Raw genomic sequence first — 20,820 nt, 5'->3', positions numbered from 1 at the left:
TGTTTTTTGTTTTGAACTGCGGTGTTCAGTATTTTTCTTTAAAATTGGTTCAATACTTGTTGGTAAAACTGAGAACGGTGGACAGCTTGAGGAGAGATGTGGTGATCTGTTGTGCTTAAATGATAAGTGAGTTGATCATGTCCCTTGCATTGTAGATCCAACGCACCACACAGTCCAGGAGCATGGTATCATGTGGTGGGCAGTATCACTAGATATTTTCCCCTTCCTTCATGTCTAGCCACACAACTAGTAGAACGCACCACCTCTTGGACGCCACGCCATATCCTCAGCACCCAGGTAGTAGTTCTGTTTCCATATGATCCGTTCTAAAATAGATGACTTAACTTTATATTAATTTTAGTATAAAGTTAGTATAAAGTTAGGTCATCTATTTTGAAACGAAAGAAGTAGGAAATTAAGAAAGGATAGTAAACAAGCAGAAAAGCATACATATGCCACTGAATCCAATCTATATCGAAACATGGACTGGATCTTGGAGCTTCAAGGTTACAATCAATGTGCCTCGCTACAAACGCGTGCATGCAAACCAACGGCAAACGCAAAACCACCAGCAAACACAAATTACTCGTCTTGTTACAGTAACCAGCCATCATAGACATTTCACTTCTTTCCTCAAATGATAAGTGCCGCGCGTCAGGTGCGTGACACTCCAGCCCTGATATTTTTTTATGGCAATTTTAGTCACACAAAGATGGCAAATTTCAGTGACACACGACAAGTTTCTGTCAAAAATAAACTTAAGCACGAAAGTTGCTATCCTCACGTAACTAAACTTGCTATAGAAAACGTTTGGCACTTATCAGAGTCCTTTTTTTCTTTAAAAACCAGCGAGTAAGCATAACATGACCAGAGTCGCCGACAAATAGTTATTAATAGAGGCTTCATTTTAGTCACTCGCGACTCCTATCATGTTTCCTTTGCCAGCAACCGTCAAGGGCCTCAAAAGGATGTGAAGACTCCCTCTTGTAACAAAATGTAAAACGTATTTTTTTTTGCGGGTGGTAAAACGTATTTTGTTGAACCACTACAATTAAAAAAGGTAACATTTTGGTACGGGGAGTAGTAGCATAACGGGCCCTATTTTTTGTGCAAAAAAGAAGGCCCTGTTTGGCAAGAGACGCTAAACGATTTGGACATCAGCAGGTTAACAATTTGGAGAGCAAGTTACAACATCCTTACCGAGTATAATGCTGCATAACTGCCAAGAGATTGGATCCTCAAAAAAAAAAAAAACTGCCAAGAGATAACATACTTTTCCTACTAGTTTGTTACTGATAAAACTCCGGTATAGCAACTTAAGATAGCAGAAGATGCCAATTAAGCCAGCTCACTCTGTGTACCAGACAAAGAAAAAAGACGACTTAGATGGTTCTCTGTTCCATCGGCAAGCAAACGAAGATTAGGCTCTTGCCATACTCGTTAAGACCTTTTGCCCCGACCCAGACATAGCTCCATCAGCATTGACCATGACACGTCCCATGGCTGGAGGAGTCCGACAGGACTCCAGCTTGACTGACACACCACCTTAATCCTAATAGCTTAGCAGGCTGCTTTGCTTGCTATACCAGGGCCTGCAATAAATCATCTTCAGCCTAGCACGCCATCTAGCCCAGAGAGTAACATGGAATCTTGTTATAGTGCTCGTATCCTTTAAATACCCGCCACTTTTCCGTTGTTTCAAGCGGAAGTAAATCCCAGGGTGTGAGGGTTCCAGTCACTTAGTTCATTGTCTGAGCTGTCTAAACTGTTTTCGTTGGTTCCAGCCGGCTGCTGCGGGATAGGTAGCTCCAGTTTCTTATCGCCCAGCATCCCAAGAATATCAGACATGGTGGGCCGGTGTGCCGGGTTAAGTTCAATACAGAGAAGCGCTATGTGAATGCATCTTTTCATCTTCTCTATTTCTGATACATCAGCAACATCACGTACCCTTGAGTCGATGAACTCTGCCAATTTTCTCGCTTTCCATAGATGCCATGCCTACAGGCCAAAAAGACAACTACATTATGTATCATAATAAAATGCGATGATTAATTTCGGATAACAGGAATGTTCAATTATCGACAAAGCAGATGGTTCTTTAGACTAAAGGACATGTACAGTTGCTGCTTGTTTTCCTAAGACGGAGATGCTATAATACTTCGCTTGGGAGAAACAGGGCAATATAATCTTACTCTTTACATGCTTTCAACAAATAACCATACTTTAATATTGAATTCATGCTCCAGCCAGTTACTCCAAAAGTCTAATCTGATGTGGGCTTTAACATTTAACCCTTTTGTGTCTTGATTTGCACCAAGACATATAATAGGTGCTTTGCACAATTTACCTCTTCTCGAATGAAATATTACTTACCCATGCAAATAGAGTGTTGAAATCGCTGCCTGCTTGGACACAGGACTTCCCACTAATGGTCTCAAGGAGTAGGACGCCATAGCTATACACATCAGTCTTGATAGAGAAACGACCACAGCTATACATTTCTGGAGCCATGAAACCGCTGAAAAGATGGATGGGTATGAAAATGAACCTCCTTCACAATAATAACAGATACGCAAATAGTATACGGCTTCGAGACATGATTCATAATCTTACATTGAGCCTCTTATGTGAAAAGTTTGCTTCTCATCCCGGAACTGAGGTAACACCAGGGAGATTCCAAAATCACCAACCTTGGGGATGTAAGCATCATCCAATAAGATATTGCTCAGTTTTATATCCATATGAATGATGCCTAGTCCGCACTGCTTGTGTAGATAAAGGAGACCTTGGGCAATCCCCTCAACAATCTGGAAGCGCATTGGCCAGGGCAGCAGTGTATCTCTCCTCTTTCCTGAAAAATGCCAATAAGATGGATTGCAAATTGTTAATCATTTATTTTTACCTGTAAAAATAAATATACACAGGAAGATGGAGTGAATAGCAGTTTGGACATGCCATGTATGTGGTCGTGCAAGCTGCCGTTTCGCATGAATTCATAAACATGAAATGACTCTGTTTCTGTAGTGCAACATCCCACAAGTTTCAGTATATTTATATGCTGAAGCACTGCCGCAAGACGAACTTCCTTTTCACATTCTTCTTTGCAACTGGGTGAGCGAATAGAAGTTCTTTTGACAGCAACTTGGCGACCATCGTGTAATGAGCCCTGAAAAGTATACACGAGAAGCTGAAACTTTTAATGGTGATCAACTATGTTCTTTGAATAAAAGGGGTGAGTAATGGCCATAATAGCATTGTTATATTGCTAGTGATAGCTGGCTAATAAGAGTGAACAGAGCAAGAATGCACTGTGCCGAATCTCTCAAGGTGCAAGAGACTTTGGACTCTTCGGAAATTGTGGAAATGTTACAAAAATTGTGAAATGTTTAATATGGTTCAACCAATTAACTGTGACAAACTTCTTAAAAAAGGAACTCAACAGATAGATATATGTCTTCCTTGTTGGTGTATTTAAATTGTAACAATACATATACTGCACAAATTAATCACTGAAGGAACCTTGTAACCCCGATTCTATTACAGCTTATGCGCACGCGTTAAATTATTTTAGCATGTTGAGTGTGCTGAAATATTAGTTATATGATGCCCCAAAGCAACTCAAGGAAACATTTCACACAAGGTAATCTGTAGCACAATTTGTGTGGGCATATAGCAATAATAAAGGGCTCCAATGAATGGAAATCATGTGATTCGCTTGACTTGAATAAGAGTGCAACACCAAGTAGCAAACAAGTATTAGCACGCCCGTTCAGGTAGAATGATTTAATGCCATGTAAATGTATTATACCTTGTAAACAACACCAGAGCCACCACTTCCAAGCTCGCATGAAAAACTATTTGTGGCCTGCGTCAACTGAGCGTAAGTAAAAACGGTAAACCCTGTCACAAAAAGAAATAAGATGGTTCAGATTTGAGGATCACATGCGTCCTCAGCTTTCAGTTCCCTCAGTGTTGGAGTTAATGTGTTGCACGTTTATTCGTCCCCATTTATTGGAAACACGAACCATTGAGAATATAACTTGTAATACTGAAACATGGTAATACTCATGTGCTGCTTGACTGAATGCCTACAAATTTACGCAGAGATAGTATTTTCAGAAAGTTAGAGAAGTAGTTTTACATGGCAACGAGGCATGTGGGATCTTTGGAATTCTAGAAGGCTCATCAACCTGAGGGGCTGCGCCATTTCCATCATTCCCTTCAAGTCTGTCATTCATACCACATGCCAAAAGTGAGGAGTTGATACAAATAAATAAATGCCTCATTCAATCCACATAGCGATGATTGTATTGCAAATCATGAAGGCACTAAGAGCAAAAAATCAGAATAATAAACAAATTGGTCCGTGGCCAGCTTAGGCGAGACATTACAAACGCTGAAGCAGCAACGGTTCACTGATTGCCCGTGTCACTACAGGGGGAGTCTCGGGCGAAATCCTAGCCACCACCATCCCTGTCACCTCCCACCACATCTCCCCTCGCCGTTGCCGGACTGTAACACCCCAGCCACTCCTGTGCTAGCAGTAGTTAGCCCTGACTATCCTTTAGGCTACAGACTGGCCCCACAGACCCAACAAAAAGCCTTTACGGCACACTTTGTCCTCACTCATGAAGCCACACCTAAGGTCTCACCCTCGAGCCGAAGCTTCAAGACAATGCTTTTAAGGAGACGACACATGTGCGTCAATGCTACAAGATTTTCAACCCAAAGAGAGGGAAAGAGTGCTGGGAGACAACAACTCAATACCTCCTTGTCTGATCCAACTAATGACGACCAGATCACCACTTACACCAATGTGGATGACTGAGATGCAACCACAAACGCCCTAGATAAATCAATCATGTACCATGTCCATTGAACCTCCCATGGCACATAGAGGCACCTATCTGAAAAAAAAAACCGAGTGAGGCAGTAATGAACATTCCATGAGTGGCCACCACAGTAGCAATCAACACGAGAGGGCACTGCTGCTGAAAGCCATGAATGGCATCTTCACAATTTATAAAGGGCCGCATCCGGCATTCATCCAATTGACAAGGGGCCCACCACATACTGATGGTGCAGCTGGATCAAGATCAAGAAGGGGAGATGGGAGAGCGCTGCCTCCTTGCACGGAGCCACAGGTCCCGCAAGCATGCACTTCCCACTCGGCAGCAACTCCTCTGCCGCCCTTGCTGCTATAGACAGCCGCATTGTCAATGAATCTCGCAAGGACGCAAGCATCAAGAGCTTGCAACAGGCGCCAGATGATGGCGGGGGGCTGTGCAAGACAGTGCTCACCACCCAAATCACTCAAACAGAGCAAGATAAGAAATCTGCTTCATTTATTTAGGGCGTATATTGACTGTACGTAGATCAAGGAGGTAAGAGACTCTAATGTAAACTATCAGAGAAAATGACTCACACTGAAGTACCTTTAAATGGATGGTGATGAAAATGCATATTGAGAGAACCTACCTAGAGTCATGCGTGAGTGACTTGCCGGGCGACCTTATGGCATGCTCTGCATCCTCCCGAGACAACATAGAAAGTCCCATTTGTTCTTGTTCCTGAAATTAAATAGGAAGCTATCCTTAGTGAAAAAGAGGGCCCCTGAGATCTCTGCACTATATTATTACAAAGTTTTGGAACAAGAACTGTAAGATAAATTCGATGACTCATAAGCACATAATTTTTGAAGAAAATCAAGCATGACAAAGCCTATTGCTAGATCGCCACCCAAAGTTGGAGGGAAACCCTGACTCAGACAACCCCTGCCAAGTATTTTCTGCTTTTGGAAATGTTCACAAGATTAGAGAGAAAAGCTAAGGAACATACAAAATGTGGCCCTATTTAGTGGGATTCGCATGAACAACTGGAGTTATTCTATTAGAAAATTCATACTTGCCTATATTGGATACCTAGGTTAAGAACACAGAAAGCTACATACATGAATTTGTTAGGTGTTTGGTTGGAGGATCACCATACTCTACATGGTTCCTGCGTTTCTGTATTTACAGGATGGATGATTCGATCCCTGTTTTTGTGATAGCCTTGAATCACACAGGATGAACTGGTGATAAACCAGCTCATCTTCAAACATATGGCGAGCCAGGCTTACATGATCAATTCACCTTCTAGTTCGTCAAACCAAATACCCAATGATCAATTTGGGCGCAAGTTAACCATAATAAATTGAGGAATGCTGAGCAGCAGCATATTTATGCAGCCCAGTACCCATTCTTTAGGTTCTTATTTGGGCGATGGCAGTGGAATATGAAACTTTGGTCCGGTCATCAGAAATAGGGGCTAAGGGGCCACAACATTATTCCCCTGACTGTTGTCCGCCTGGTGGAGGAATAACAAAACTTGAAGTGAGGCTTAAAAGAACCTAAACTTGCAACCTAATTGTACCTTTGGAGGGTCCTGAAAATGTCTACTCAGCATAATGGTGGTCTGAACATTGTTGCCAAAACTTGCAACCGCCATCTGAGCCAAAATATCGTCGTTGACCTGGCGCAATTGCCTCGAGAGCTTCCCGGCAGTGAAGAGAAGGGAAACGATGTTCTTCTTCTCTCGACAGGCATGTACGAGCCTGTAGGCACGATGCAGAGTCTCTTCGAGGTCCCTGAGTGTGTCGCTAGTCGCCGAATCGCTCATGGTATTAGCACCCTCGAGCTTTGACAGGATAGCACGAAGTCTATTCACCCGGCCTCTAATCTGATGGCAGACCTCCTTGTTATGGCGAACCGTGTCGGCCGCCTCCTTGATCTTGAGCGCGACCTGGACAACCTGCTTCACGCTGCCCACAGCATCGACCATCCTGTCACTGGAAAATCCGCCGGTCATATTTCGCTGCCGAAAAGCTGATGGACAGAGACAAGAACATTTCTGATAGCTTTTATCATGACAGCAAGCAAAGAAAGGAAGCACGTACGCACCAACCTGTCTGGTAAGTGGTAATTTGGCTTCTTCTTCTTTACTTTGCCCCTGCCTGACCGATTAAAGGATAGGCTGCGTTGATCATCCACAAGTCAGATTTCTCCGGAAAGCTGATCGACAGAGGCAAAAACATTTCGGAATTTCTTTGCCAAGACAAGACTCAAAGAGGGCGAGCAAGCACCAACCTTGTTTTCCTGGCTTCTCCTTTTGCTTTGCTCCTGGCCGATCCCTTACACCAAACGACTCCCGGATTTGAGCACCTAGGTGGCCGGCAAGGCAATCTGATTAAAGGGCAAAGAAAGAAGGAAAGACTCGCCAAGTAATCGCAGTTACAGAGGATGAACGGAACGGAGAGGCTGCTCACTCCGTAGAGGCAGAGGTCAGCGCCAAGCCGCCAAGTCTTCTCAGGGAGATACAACCTCCTGTCTTGCCGTCAACGTCTACCACGCGGTTCTTGTTGAAAATTGCCGCACACAACACATCCTCAGTCGTTTGCAAAATAATATCATACGACGACATACGAGTACTGAATTTCGCTAACAGAGAAAGCCAAGAGGTGCATGGAAAAGACAGTGTTGCCCTCGTCCCCATCTTCGTCGCCAAATCGCATCCCGTCCACGCGGCCGGCCGGGCCAGGTCGAGCTTGCCGCCCAGCTCGACCATCCGTGCCGGCGCCGCGCACCACTGGTCCGAGCCCGCGGGGTGGGTCCCGGTCCACCTCGCGCTTCCCGGGTACGTAAGACCGGAGGTACCTGGGGTAGGACGGCCGGAGCCTCGGCCGGCCTCCGCCGTCAAGCTCGTCGTTCCGCATTGTCGCCGGAGCAAGCTCGGGCGGGAGAGGGCGCCGGTGGAGCTCGGCGCGGGGGTTGGTTAGGATCTGTCGACTGCGGCGCAGGCCTGAGGCCCCTCCCTTCCTTCCACTTGCGGCACAAGCATCCTGTAACCACGGCACGGCCCGCCCTTCGCCCGCCAGGCGCCAGCGCCGTGGGAGGAAGGCGGCGGATTCGCCGGCGGCGCCCAAGTAAGTGGGGCGTTTGCGGTGCCAACTTGGTAGTGGTAGGGGCAAGCATTCCTACCGTGTCACAGCATCTTCAGCCGTGCCCCTAACAGGCCCAAAGGTGACATGCGCTACGGTGACATATGGCCTAAATTTAAATTTAAACATTATTACAAAAAAATCTGAAAAAAACCATGTATGTTCATAGCACATATTAAGATAACCCTTAAAAATTTCAGATCAAAATTCAAAACATACATCGAGAAATAAAAAAAAACTCATATGTAAATAGTCTACAAATTTTTCTTTTTTGTTTCTCGACGTATGTTTCGAACTTTGATCTGAAATTTTTAAGGGTATCTTAGTATGTGCTGTGAATATGCATAATTTTTTTCAGATTTTTTTAGCAATGTTTAAATTTGAATTTGGGCCGCATATCACCGTGCATGTCACCGTAGCGCATGTCACCTGATCCCATCCTCCCGGACTAGGTTACTTTTTCGGCACCGAGGCTAAAAAAACTCCAATCGCGCCCCAAGAACGTCGAAAAGCGCCGGTTTGGCCCGTTTTTGGGCCCGACGCTCGCAAGCCGAACCCAGCGCAGTGGGGGGCGATCGGAGGCTCCGGCGCAAGGGAAAAGCGCGGCTGGCCCACCCCGTCAAGTGAAAAGTCAAGTCTTTCTTCCCCGTCTCGCCTCCCACCCCCGCGCCCTCGGCCGCCACTAGCTGTATCCCGGCGTCGATCGCCGCCTTTCACCGCTAGATAGCCAATCCCCGCTGGAAAAATAGTAGAGGTTCGCCGACGTAGCCCCTCCACCAACAGCCGGCCGTTTCCGGCCGTGGAGGGGCGGTTTAGCGGCGGGTACACGCCCACGGGCGCGCAAGGTGTTCGGCGATTTGCCTCCCTCGACGAGATGGACTCGGATGCCGAGGAAGTGCTCGCCGCGCTGTTGGAGGAGGAAGCCGAGGCCGACGTCCAGGAGGAAGAGCATCTCATGGTGCTCGCCGCCCTCGCCCAGCTGCTGGCGAGCAATGAAAAGCCGCGGCGAGGTGGCTCGGCGCCGAGGCGGGTGAAAGCAAAGAACCGGCATCGTCTCGAAGGCTACTGCATGCTCTACTCCGACTACTTCGCCGACGCTCCACTGCACGGCGACAAAACATTTCGGCGCCGTTATCGGATGAGCCGAAAGCTTTTCCTCAGGATTGTGAATTCCGTCCGGGAGTTCGACATCTACTTCAAGTATAAGGAAGATTGCACACCGGCAAACTTGGATTCACCTCGATGCAGAAGTGCACGACAGCGATGAGGATGCTTGCATACGGAGCTCCCGGTGATTCACTCGACGACTATGGGCGCATGGCCGAGTCCACCAGCATTGACTGTTTTTACAAGTTCTGTCAGGCAGTGGTGGCAGTGTTTGGACCGCAATACTTGTGAACCCCTAATGCGGAAGGCACTGCTCGGATCCTAGCACAGAATGCAACAAGAGGATTTTCTGGGATGCTTGGAAACATCGACTGCATGCATTGGAAATGGAAGAACTGCCCATTTGCTTGGCAGGGGATGTACAAAGGCGCCAAAGGCGGTTGCAGTGTGGTACTTGAGGCGGTGGCCACACATGACCTCTGGATTTGGCACTCCTTCTTTGGTATGCCAGGAACTCACAATGACATCAACGTGCTGCAGTGCTCCCCTGTCTGTGCCAAGCTTGTTGAAGGTCATTCTCCTCCGGTGAACTTCGAGGTCAATAGGCGGCACTATAATAAGGGGTACTACCTAGCTGATGGCATCTATCCGAGATGGTCTACATTTATGAAGACTATCTCAAACGTTGTGCCAGGAGGCAAGAAGTCCCACTTTGCCAAGGTGCTGGAGACTTGTAGGAAGGATGTCGAGCGGGCTTTTGGTATGCTCCAATCTCGATTTGCTGTTGTCCGCTATCCTGCTCAGACCTGGTCGAAAGATCAAATGTGGGAGATCATGAATTGCCGTGTCATCTTGCACAACATGATCATCGAAGAGCGAGCAGGAAGAGCCAGTGTTTGACACTGAACCATACTACAAGCAGGGTCATCTAGCCGAAGTTGATCACCAGCTACCGGCAACCTGGACCGCCTACCTCAGTATGCGTCAGGAGATCCGAGACCCACAGGTGCATCATCAACTGCAGCAGGATCTGGTGGAGCACCTATGGAGGATCAAGGATGACGCCTAGCTCGACGTGTGATGAAATATGAGTTTTTTATTTGTTGAACTATATAATTTGTATTGAACTATTTGTTGTTGCATTATGTTGTTGAACTATTTGATTTTTTATGATGAACTATGTAATACAAAAAATATTTATGTTAAGAATTCAACACTGAACCATGTTGAATATGGGCCGATTCTCACCGATATTGGACCATTTTTTGTCGAAATGGTCCGAAAAGCGGTCAGAAATGGGTTGATATCAGTGTCTGGAGACGACGGCTGGATATCCAACCGCCCCAGAGCCGATTCTACCGTCGGCTCGTCCTTGAAAGACAGTTTTTATGCCTCCTAAAGAGGTCAACGGCTAAAGATGCTCTAAAAGACAGCCGGATGGGATCACATGAATAAACAGGCGCTATCTTCTCCGTGAGCACACCCCGTTTTGTCCCATTGTTACATGTTCCGCAGATACCGCGACTGGAAAAAGCATGTGCATGTGCATGGGCAGCAGCAGTAGGGACACGGTGAAAAACAAAAGGTGATGTCCCCGCCACTTGCATGTGGACATCAATAATTGCAGGCCGGAGCAAAGCGATCGATTTACTACTAGAGTCTCTGACGTGTTTCTAAACAGTCTTTCAGGTCGATCGATACAAACCTCTATATGCTCGCTACGATGCTAGACGCATCACCGAAATGTAGACTAGGCAGAGAGAACCTTATTCTTTCTTTAGAAAGTCGCCGCTGTCTCGTCTTTTTGAGCAGAATATAAATCCTAACAAAACTTAAAGGAATATCTAACGACGAAGCCCTCCTGCCGGCAAGGACCAGAATCCATCACGCCGCCATAGCTCTAAGGTCATCGGAGACGAGGTGGACTAGCGGTGGAGCCGGCGGGAGACGAGGGACCTAGCCTATATGAGTTATTATATGAGAAAGTAAAAAAAAAGAACTTCAAAAGCTAGAGCAAAATATATTACATGTTCATGGGCTAAAAATCTTACCATCTTATACTTCTATAAGAGTGCAGCTAGCTATAATTATGTTGTCCACAGATGAAAAAGTTTAGTGCCCTACAGTACGCCCCGAAGTGTTCTCTTGTACAAATATGGCTAAAAAAAGAATATGCAATATTGAGCTATTAATAATCAGATTTCCTTTGAACAAGTGAATAATCGTTGATGCAAGAGCTTACAATTATGAATTACCTCGTAGCAAAACTTGTTAGTAATAATTCCTTTAGATTAACTTAACACATGATCTTAATCTCGTGATTAGAACACCTCTTATGCGGAATAGTAGTGACTAACCGTGATTGATAGGGATCAGCAGGAGATAGCCCATGGCTGCACCTTGGGGTCTCCGAGAAAACATGCCCGGGGAAGAAGGGCAGCACCACCTGGGTGACGTAGATGGCAGCAGGTGTTTGTGGAGATGCAACAGCTGGTCCAGGAGCCTTTGCTGATGTCAGCAGGAAACCGCCGGCACTGCTTTCACGGCGGCCGGTGGTGGTCGATGGTCTTCACATACCTCATCGCACGTTTAGGATTGGCAGTTAGGAGGTTTTGATCGTGATTTTGTTATCTATAACCCCCTACCCCCCCCCCCCCCCCCTCTTTTTTCCCCTTATATATGTGTGTGCTAGGTAGATGGGACCAAAACCAAAAGTTGTTATATGTGCTCCCCATCAAGGCACAGTCGTGAGAGGGTGGAGACTTTGTCTCCCTTATTTTTCTCTTGATTGTTTACCGTGAGATCAGTTCCAACAAAACTAGCTTGGTACGTACTAGTAGTATTGTAGGTTCAGTGCCAATAACATTGACCTGGAACTGGAAGTCTGGAATAAATCAGTTTTTTGTAACCTGCATATTCAGAATATGTATTGGTAACTTAGAAGACCACTAACCAATATTTCAAATGTATGTATACTAAGATAAAATATGCTCTAGACAAAGTACAAAGTGTCTCCTCTATAAGCCAATACTCTTGGTGGATCGGAGAACTAAATATTAAGTTCTACGTTCGCGACCTGCGCTTCTAGTGCCCCCTCAGCACTGCCGTGGAATGGTGATAGTGCAGTTTGGCCTTGTTATTTTGAGCTGAAGGTACGCGTAGGCCGGTCTGTCGAGGATGTTGTTGCAGCCCGTGCGGAACGACACGACCTTGAAGCACATTGTTTCTAATTTAAAGTTTTCTCCCTCGCCGAAGACGACATCTAGGTTAAGTTGCCCGATGGGATGCACCTGATTGCCTGGTACAAAACCATGGAAGCTGATGGGCGAAGGGCTCAAGCGGGATGGAGATCCCCATCTTGTCCAAGGTGCCAGGGAAGATAATATTTACTCTCATGCAGCCTCATAGACCCCGTGTCGAGTGATTCTGGGCCCAACGTGTTTCGACGGCTTGGAAGGTCATGTAAAAGCTTTGAGATCAGGTCGGTTGGTGGGTTGATGAAAGCTCGGCCGCCCCTAGATCGGTCGTGATACCAGAAATTGATAAAACAAAAGGAGTGATTGTGGTCCTAAATTTGTGTTGACCTGTAGATTCAACATTGACACGTTTTGCCCTTTGAATGAAAGAAATATAAAAGGGAAATTTCTGTGAATCTTATTGTTGTGTGAGATTCTTTGATGCCGTACGACACTCATGCTCCTTCTGTACACTCATAGTGCCACAAAAAGCTCTCATGTACCTATATTTTAAAAAATACAAACAATTTTTTAAAACGTTTCAACATTTTCTAAATGGTACGAACATATTTTTATATCATATATACTATTTTTTTCAAAAATACGTGGAGATTTTCTTTGAATGATATGAACATATTTTAAAGATTAACGAGCAAATTATGCATTGCATGAATATTTTTTACTACGCGGTGAACTTTTAGAATTTACCTAAATTAATGTTTGGATTGTTTTTTGAAATCTAAACGAAAGTAATAAGAAAAACAAACGAGCGAAACAGACATAGCGTTGCAGTGAGTGAGTGAGTGAGTGGGCTTGGGTGGCCCATATATAGATATAGGGTCTCGCTTAGACGCTCTGTGTCTGTCGACGCGCACCCACATCCTCCCCCACCACCACCGGCGACCGCCTCCGCTCCCCTTCCAAGGCGCTCATGGCGGCGGCGATGCGTTCCCTCCTCCGCAAGGCGGCGCCGGGCCTCGGCCGCGGATCGCAGGCCCTCGGCCTCAGGTCGCCCGGGCTGTCGCCGGCGGCTGGTTCCCGCCTCCTCTCCGCGACGGTACGTACCCCATCTCCCTCCTCCCTCGCCGGCGGCGGGGTTCCCTTAGTCCATCCTCTCGCGCGGGTCAGATCTGCCGGGTGGAGGGGGCCTTCAGCGGCGCGGTCGCCCCTGCCGTGGCCATCGGCTGGTGGGGTGGCGGCATGCCCGGCCCTGACAAAGCTAGGGCCCTGCTGCAAGATGATGACAAACCGGGCCCTGCTGGAGCTAGTTGGGGACAAGTTCTAGCATAACCTGCACATATACTAACTCTTTTTCTGTAAATACCAGCTCTCTGTTGGGATTCTTTCAGTTCATCTGCTCGCTTTCTCCTTTTCATAACCCAAACATATACTTTCTAGATGAAATAGCACGAAAGCAGTGCAATAGTTATGGCATGAAATTAATTAAAAAAAAAGAGCACTTGGATGATGCCTTCTCAAATCCTTATTTTTCTCATGTCTTTGACGAATTGGGATCATGGGAGACTTGATGGAATCATATCGAATGAAGAGAGACAGATTAATCTATGTCTAATATAAGGGGAATACAGATACACATTGTTGGGGGATTTGTTGGGAATTAACAAGATCTTCTCCTCTATTAATTCTGTCTGAAGTACTAAAAATCGTGTTAGGGGGAAGGCGTGTCATCGTCATGTAATTTAGCAAGAGAACTTGGGAGGCGAGAGGAGAAGATGAGGGAAGGGCCTCGAATCAGTTTCTACGCACGTACAGGGAGCAGTAAAGCTAGTTCCTTGCCCATTCCTGGCCTCCTGGGCTGATTGTTTCAGCTTTTTTTTTTCTGACGGGATGGGCACTAATATCTCTAGCCATATGCATACTTGGGTCGGGGCCCCAAAAATTTGGGGGCCCTGTGCGGCGGCACCTGCTGCACTTGCTCAGGGCTGACCAGCTTCCCCCTCCTCTGCTTGCTTTCCCCTCTAGTACCATCTAATTTATACTCTACTGCATTGCAACTTCTTTATGAATTTCTAGTATTTGTAATGTTTACAAATGCCCTTCTATAGGGGCGACAAGTGGTCTATTCTGATGATGATGAAACACTGGCTAAGCAGCGTGAGGAAATAAAGCAAATGACTGCTGAGTTTGACCAGAGCATGCTGGAGATCCGCAAGAACTTAGACGCCATGAATGAAATTGCAAGGTAAATACCTTTGTACCGTAGTATACAACTGAACGAGCATTTTTTTATTTTTTATGCCCGATACTGTTTCTGAACGCTATTGAGTTTTCACACAAAAACGGGTAACTTGTTTTGGTTCAGAATATAAAATAAATCCCTTCCAAGTTTATGCGTCGCTGGAATAGCGCTCGCTCAGGCCATCACCCGTTCCTGTGACACTGACGTGTGGGCCTTTCTTGGCTTTTGGAGGCATTGCTTTCGTGCGTTGGGTGACTGGGCGTTTTCTGCTACGTGTGTATGGGGTGTGGGCCGATCGATGGGGTGCTGTGCTCGCTGCGGGTGTGCGGTGGTCGGGGTGTTTGTGTCAGGTCGGTTTGGGAGGGGCCCGGTTTTTTCAGCGGTGCTCTGACTGTCTTGCCGGCCCCTTTGGTGAGAAAATTTTGCTGCTGCGTACCCGTCGTCCCTTCCTCTCCTGTGTGGTGGACCTGGGGCTTCGATTGGATCAGACTGATTATTGTTGCTACCTTCTATGTCCAATCTTGGTGTGTGTTCTTTCAGATGTTAACCATATGGTTTAATCTGCAGTAATTTATTTTCTGTGATGTTTGTGTATTTAGGCCTCTTTCTTTGGCTGTTAGAAAGTGGCGTAGTATGCTGTTTAGTTTTTATATGTGTGTTCCGTTGTGTCGTTTTGGCCGTGCTTTCATGCGTGTCTGCTTCTTCAATGGTAGCAGTTTCTGGGAACAGCGATTCTGTTCCTGGCAGCAGCAGTGCTGCAAGGACTGTTTGTCCTCGATTGGCTGCCAGTGTTGCTATGGTTCCTGCTCTGCTGATGGCCACTAATTGGCCTGCTGGTATATGTTTATTTGATTTTTGTTGTGTGTATTAATGGTACATATGTGCATTGGGTTGGGCTGATCATAGGTTGTTATAGGCAATCCATTTTCCCCTTATGTGTTCTGGGAACAGCGATTCTCTTCCTGGCAGCAGCAGTGCTGCATGAAGATGCGTTTTAGACACAAAGTAGGGCTCCTGTGATGAACTTTGTGTGAATTGTGACTTGCCTGAGATAAACCTAGTTGCAGAATGTATATACTACCTCTGTAACTTTATATAAGACGTTTTTTTGACACTTTGACAGTGTCAAAAAACGTCTTATGTTTTGACACAGAGGGAGTAATACTTTAATAAAAGTAAAAAAGTGATACCTTTTTATCTTCTAACTAATGTAGTTGCCCTTATGTTTCAGGCGGAGTGCGGAGGACCATGAGAAGTTCCTTAAGAAGCTGAAGAACATTGAGAAGGCGTTCAACGTGGCACTGATCGTTCTGGTGCCTACGACAGTTCTTCTACTTATGTCTCTCTAGTATCATCTCAAGGCCTCGTATGACCCCTCCTAGAGACTGTGTATGTATGCTAGGTTTGAAGCTCTCATGGCTGTAGTGATCCAGGTTTGAGGTAACACTCTGGTTCGGCATTATGGAATCTTATTGAACCTTTTACCTGTGGACCTTGCATTTTTTGTTTACTCGTCAACGGCGGGCTTACGCCTGTCTGAACTTTATTGCCAAAACCAAACATTACGAGTACAAGGGGCAGAAATACAGGGGGGTTAGAGGAGGAAGGAGAAAAGCAAGATTACACATAAGCTGGGGGTCTATAATCTTCCAGCAAGGTGGAACAACATGGAGCCCCAGTCGCGAAGACTGATTTGCTTCTGAATGTTTTTGCATCTGTAGGACCAGAGGCGTAGGTCATCTGCAGCGGAGCTGGCAATTTGGTGTAGCTGTTGGTGTTCGTTCCGGAAAACCTTGGCATTGCGTCTTTTCCAAATATTCCAGAGGGTGGCCAGAAGAACGGTGGACCTGGTTTTATTGTTCAAGTCACCCTCCCAGGCCTGAAGTAGTCCGTGCGGAGAGTGGCATAGGCTGTTTAGCTCGGCCCAGAGAGGTGCAAGCTGCCTGCAGGTGAAAAGCAGGTCGTCGATGGTTTCTTCTTGACCGCAGAAGGGGCACTTCGCCGAAGTAGTAATGCCTTGGCGAAAACGCCTCTCATTGGTGAACAGGCGGTCTTTGTGGGCAAGCCAGGCGAAGATTCTGCATTTGTTGGGCGCGTAGTTTCTCCAGATGGCCGGCGCCAGAGGATCTGTAGGCCGTGACCTCCAAACTGCCTCATATGCCCGCTTAGTAGTTAGTGGGTGGCCAGCTTCCCTCATTGTTCGTCTGTCGGCAGCCTGCAAATTCAAGTTTACCGCAGCCAACAAAGATCGCAGATCATTGAGCTCTTGCTCAGCCGTGTAAGAGAGCCTAGGGGTAAGTTCCAAGGTTAGGTCGTTCGAGGCCAATACACGTGCCACTGAACTGTGAATCCTGTTAGAGTGGGTGAACAACGCCGGGAACTGTTGCGCAAGGGTTTGAGTGGCGTTTGGTAACCACAGATCGAGCCAGAATGAAGTGGTGGCCCCTTTGCCAAGATGGACCCTGGTGATTGAACGGTAGAAATCGAGCCCCTTGATGATGTCCCGCCATATAGGGGGATGCATCGAGTCAGGAGGGCCAACATCATGTGACGGCGACCAACCATATCGGGAGACTAGGTAAGAAGTGTCTGGGGAGGTCTGGTCGTCGTGGAGCTTAGAGATGTGCTTAAGAAGCAGGCAAAGATTCATTTGCTTGAGAGAAAGGAACCCAAGACCCCCTTTGGTGAAAGGCGCCCATACGAGATCCCAAGCCACTTTGCATTGACCGCCTGTAACCGAGTCTTGACCAGCCCAAAAAAGGCTCTACAGCGTTTATCGATTTCCTGTAGCGTCCCGGCAGGGAGCAGCAGGACACTCATAGCATAGATGGGGAGGGCGCGAAGCACAAAGCGAACCAAAACAGCCCTACCAGCTAGAGATAGGAGCAGTCCCCTCCAGCCGGCTAAACGTTTGTTGACCTTGTCGATGATGAAGAAGAAATCAGGTAGGTTAAGCTTATGAGATGAAAGAGGTAGACCTAGGTAGGACTGGGGGAAGGAAGCGACCTGGCATCCTAGGATAGCCGCAAGGCTTTCAGAGAGCTCCTTGTCCACGTGGATAGGAGTTAAGGTGCTTTTGTGGAAGTTGATGGTGAGGCCGGTGGTCTCGGAGAACTGAAGAAGGATTTGTTTGAGAGTGCGCAGTTGAGCCGCGTCGGGTGTAGGACAATTAGGGTGTCATCAGCATATTGCACGACGGTGCAAGGGCGGTTGGTAGCTAGCGGGTGGGACAACAGCCCGTTTTCGGAAGCGTGTAGAATCAGGAGTTTTAGGACATCGGCGACGATGATGAAAAGATAGGGGGAAAGAGAGTCTCCTTGTCGCAGGCCCTTGCGACACTGAAACCAGGGGCCGGGCTTCCCATTCAGAAGAACAACAGAGCTGGCCGATGTGTTCAAGGTCTCAACCCAACGACACCAAGAGGGTGGGAATCCTTTGGCCTGCATAATCGCAGATAAGGCGGTCCAAGAGACCGAGTCGAAGGCTTTATGGAAGTCAAGCTTGAGCACAATTGCCGGCGTGCGCCATTTGAAACAAGATTGAACAATATCGGCTGCATGGACAAAATTCTCTGCAATCCCTCGGCCCCTGATGAAGCCAGTTTGATCATAGTGAATGATCTGGTTAATTAGGGGCAGGGCACGGTTAAGAGGCACTTGGAAGCCAGCTTGACGGACCTTGCATTACATCTTAATGAACGCATAATGGTGAGCAGATTCAATATATTTTCCGTTTCGCACATACAGTTTGAGGACTTGCTTAATCGTGTTACATTATTGCCTGAAATGCTCTTGCCTGTCGATTTTATAAGATCAGCTCGTAAACTCAGACTTTGGAATATCCAAGTTGCTCAGCTAGTTCCGATTTTATAAGATTGGCTTGTAAAACTCTCAGATCCAAGTTGCTCATCTGGTTAAAACCCAGAATCATCATGCCTAGCTAGTGTCTGATCAAGGATCTGCATTGCCATGCGCCCATGCCAATTCTACAAATGACACTTTTGTCCAGCCTCATGAATATGACCGGCCCGGAGTGCACTTCTGTCTAGCCTCATTCAAAATATTTGCAATTATTTCAGGAAGTATTTTGTAGCGGCCGGCATATCCTTTTACATTACTGACAACGCACAGGCACATATCTGGAGGTCAATATTTATTCAATACAACCTATATATAGGTACATCTCCTTTTGGAGGTCTTAATATTGACATCTCCTTAGCCATACAACCTATATAGATACATCTCCTTTTGGAGGTCTTCATTTTATTGCACCCAGGTAACTTAATCACTCGACTCATATATTTTCACTGTGCTATATATGGGACGTGGTTTGTGTTCTTTGACTTGACCCATGCATTTTTACACACGCACACACAAAGTATAAGTACGTACGTATATGGTAGTATATGTACTTTTGTAGTAGTAGCATAAATTTCTCCCTGAGTTCGACCGACGACATCGATCAGCGTGGAGAGCGAAGCACCATGGTCTCGATGGTGATTCCCGGCCCGAACGCCAGAATGGCGCCCCACTCCGGCAGCTGGTGGCCACCATCATCCTCCTCCTTGCGACGCCGGCGCAGCTCGTCGAGCACGAAGACGATGGTGGCGCCACTCATGTTGCCGTACTCGCGGAGCACATGCCGGCTGGCCGCCAACTTACCCGGCTCCAGTTTGAGCACCGTGTCTATGTTATCCAGGATGGGACGCCCACCCGGGTGCACCGCCCAGAAGAGCTCGTTCCAAGAGCCCGGAGCATCGCCGTCTCCGCCGAACGCGTCGAGGAGGCAGCGCTCGACGTTCTGCCCGATGAGCATCGGCACCTGGATGGCGAGGTGGAAGTCTATGCCGCCCGCTGTGGCCTGCATGCCGAGCACGTGCTCGGTCCTCGGGATCGTTGTCTGCGTGGCGGTGACCATCTCGAAGAGCGGGCGCTCGCCTTCGCCGAAGGGGCCGGCACCGACGATGACGGCGCCGGCGCCGTCCCCGAACAAGGCGTGGCCCACGAGGTTGGCGCCGTCGGGGCCGCCGAAGCAGACGAGGGTCGTCTCGGCGCAGGCCACGAGGACGCGGGCGCCGCGGTTGTTCTCGGCCAGCTCCTTGGCGAGGTGGAGCGCCCTGCCGCCGCCGTAGCAGCCGTGGAGGCTGAGGATGGTGCGGCAGACCGTGGGGCGGAGGCCGAGGAGCGTGGCCAGCTTGAGGTCCGCGCTCGGGGCCTCCCACGCGGAGTAGGTGCTGAAGAGAAGGTGGGTTATGTCGGTGGCCGGGCGGCCCCACTCGGCGATGGCCTTGGCCGCGGCGGACTGCGCGAGCTTCGGCACGGCGGTGGCGGCCATTTCTATGCGAGCGTCGAGGGATGGCAGCTCCCTGTCGAGGAACTCCGGGTGGGCGCCCAGTGTCTCCTCGGTCAGGTGGAAGTGGCGCTTCCCGATGCCCGTTTTCTGACCTGGAATTACGAAAACTCCAAACTCATCCTCACATTATTTTTTGAACATTCATCCTCACATTTTTATCGTGTCAAAAATATCCACCGCTAGGTGAGGGTAGGCGGCTGAGAATTAGCAAATCTGTTATGCAAAAAAAAAACACGCACAATTATTGTCAATAGATAATGAATGCATGTGTGCTTACAGATTCTGTTCATCTTTTCTTTGAGTTCAGTGAGGTGCTCGCTCTTGGTCACGCGGAACAAGTTGTCGGCGAAAACATCTTGGGGCAGCAAGAGGTTCGTCGGGTTCGCCGTGCCGATGGCGAGCATCGCAGAAGGGCCTTCACCGTGCTGCCGAATGAACATCTTTCCGTTGGTTCTTGCAGTCATGGTGGATGTGTCGTTACGTACGTTCTTTGCTGGCTGCACTTTGGGAATGTTCAACCTGATGCGTCTAATGGGCTCTGTTGGCTCATGCTTTTGTAGTTCGTTTGGTCAAAGTTTCAACGACCTATGTTTAGTGTTTTTTTCTTTCAGAAGAGCCCGAGGCTCTATGTTAAAATGGATTTAGCATTGCAAGAATATCTGTGAGAAAAATGAAAATTACATCCTGGTCCATGGATATTTCTAGGTTTCTATGACCCTACATATGTGGTTCTTTTCTGGAGAACCCGAGGCTCAATATTAAAATATACTAGAATTAGAAGAAAAACTCCAGAAGAAATCATATTACATGTTGGACCTTGGAGTTTCCTCCATCTTATACGACTTGCACATGCCAACAGTGTGCCGATAATTGTTGTCGCTGGAGTTCCGCGCCGGTACCTGAACAAGAGAGTTTTATTCATGTAAGCAGCAGGAAGTCGTCGAACT

General features: G+C 47.4%; 3 protein-coding genes across 7 annotated transcripts; 1 reads left to right on the top strand and 2 right to left on the bottom strand.

Annotated features, from left to right (window-relative positions):
• Positions 1-1,144: 1,144 nt before the first annotated feature.
• Positions 1,145-8,019, bottom strand: LOC125535106 (cysteine-rich receptor-like protein kinase 44). 5 transcript variants are annotated; one of them, XM_048698156.1, is made up of 11 exons: positions 7,307-8,019; positions 7,128-7,202; positions 6,946-7,014; positions 6,415-6,823; positions 5,479-5,570; positions 4,142-4,227; positions 3,809-3,900; positions 2,956-3,166; positions 2,614-2,851; positions 2,374-2,518; positions 1,145-1,998 (listed from the first exon to the last, which is right to left on the bottom strand). In XM_048698156.1, exons 1-11 carry the CDS (start codon positions 7,603-7,605, stop codon positions 1,699-1,701), a joined length of 2,016 nt encoding a protein of 671 aa, XP_048554113.1. In that variant the 5' UTR covers positions 7,606-8,019; the 3' UTR covers positions 1,145-1,698. The 5 variants fall into 5 exon arrangements, with proteins under 5 accessions (XP_048554113.1, XP_048554112.1, XP_048554114.1 ...); XM_048698155.1 differs by having other exon boundaries at positions 6,415-6,829; positions 7,307-8,018; XM_048698157.1 differs by having other exon boundaries at positions 6,415-6,829; positions 6,942-7,014; positions 7,128-7,419.
• A 5,132-nt stretch (positions 8,020-13,151) lies between these two features.
• On the top strand, positions 13,152-16,007 carry LOC125535103. Its single transcript, XM_048698153.1, has 3 exons — positions 13,152-13,378; positions 14,388-14,524; positions 15,753-16,007. The coding sequence occupies exons 1-3, from the start codon at positions 13,253-13,255 to the stop codon at positions 15,868-15,870; spliced, it is 381 nt and encodes a 126-aa protein (XP_048554110.1). The 5' UTR covers positions 13,152-13,252; the 3' UTR covers positions 15,871-16,007.
• Positions 16,008-18,963: 2,956 nt separating this feature from the next.
• LOC125535104 (bisdemethoxycurcumin synthase-like) lies at positions 18,964-20,555 on the bottom strand. Its single transcript, XM_048698154.1, has 2 exons — positions 20,151-20,555; positions 18,964-19,965 (listed from the first exon to the last, which is right to left on the bottom strand). The coding sequence occupies exons 1-2, from the start codon at positions 20,335-20,337 to the stop codon at positions 18,983-18,985; spliced, it is 1,170 nt and encodes a 389-aa protein (XP_048554111.1). The 5' UTR covers positions 20,338-20,555; the 3' UTR covers positions 18,964-18,982.
• Positions 20,556-20,820: the final 265 nt, after the last annotated feature.

The sequence above is a fragment of the Triticum urartu genome, chromosome 2, assembly GCF_003073215.2.
Source record: "Triticum urartu cultivar G1812 chromosome 2, Tu2.1, whole genome shotgun sequence".
Taxonomy (NCBI): domain Eukaryota; kingdom Viridiplantae; phylum Streptophyta; class Magnoliopsida; order Poales; family Poaceae; genus Triticum; species Triticum urartu.
The sequence above is the reverse complement of the archived record's forward strand: the minus strand, read 5'-3'. Positions and strand labels throughout refer to the sequence as shown.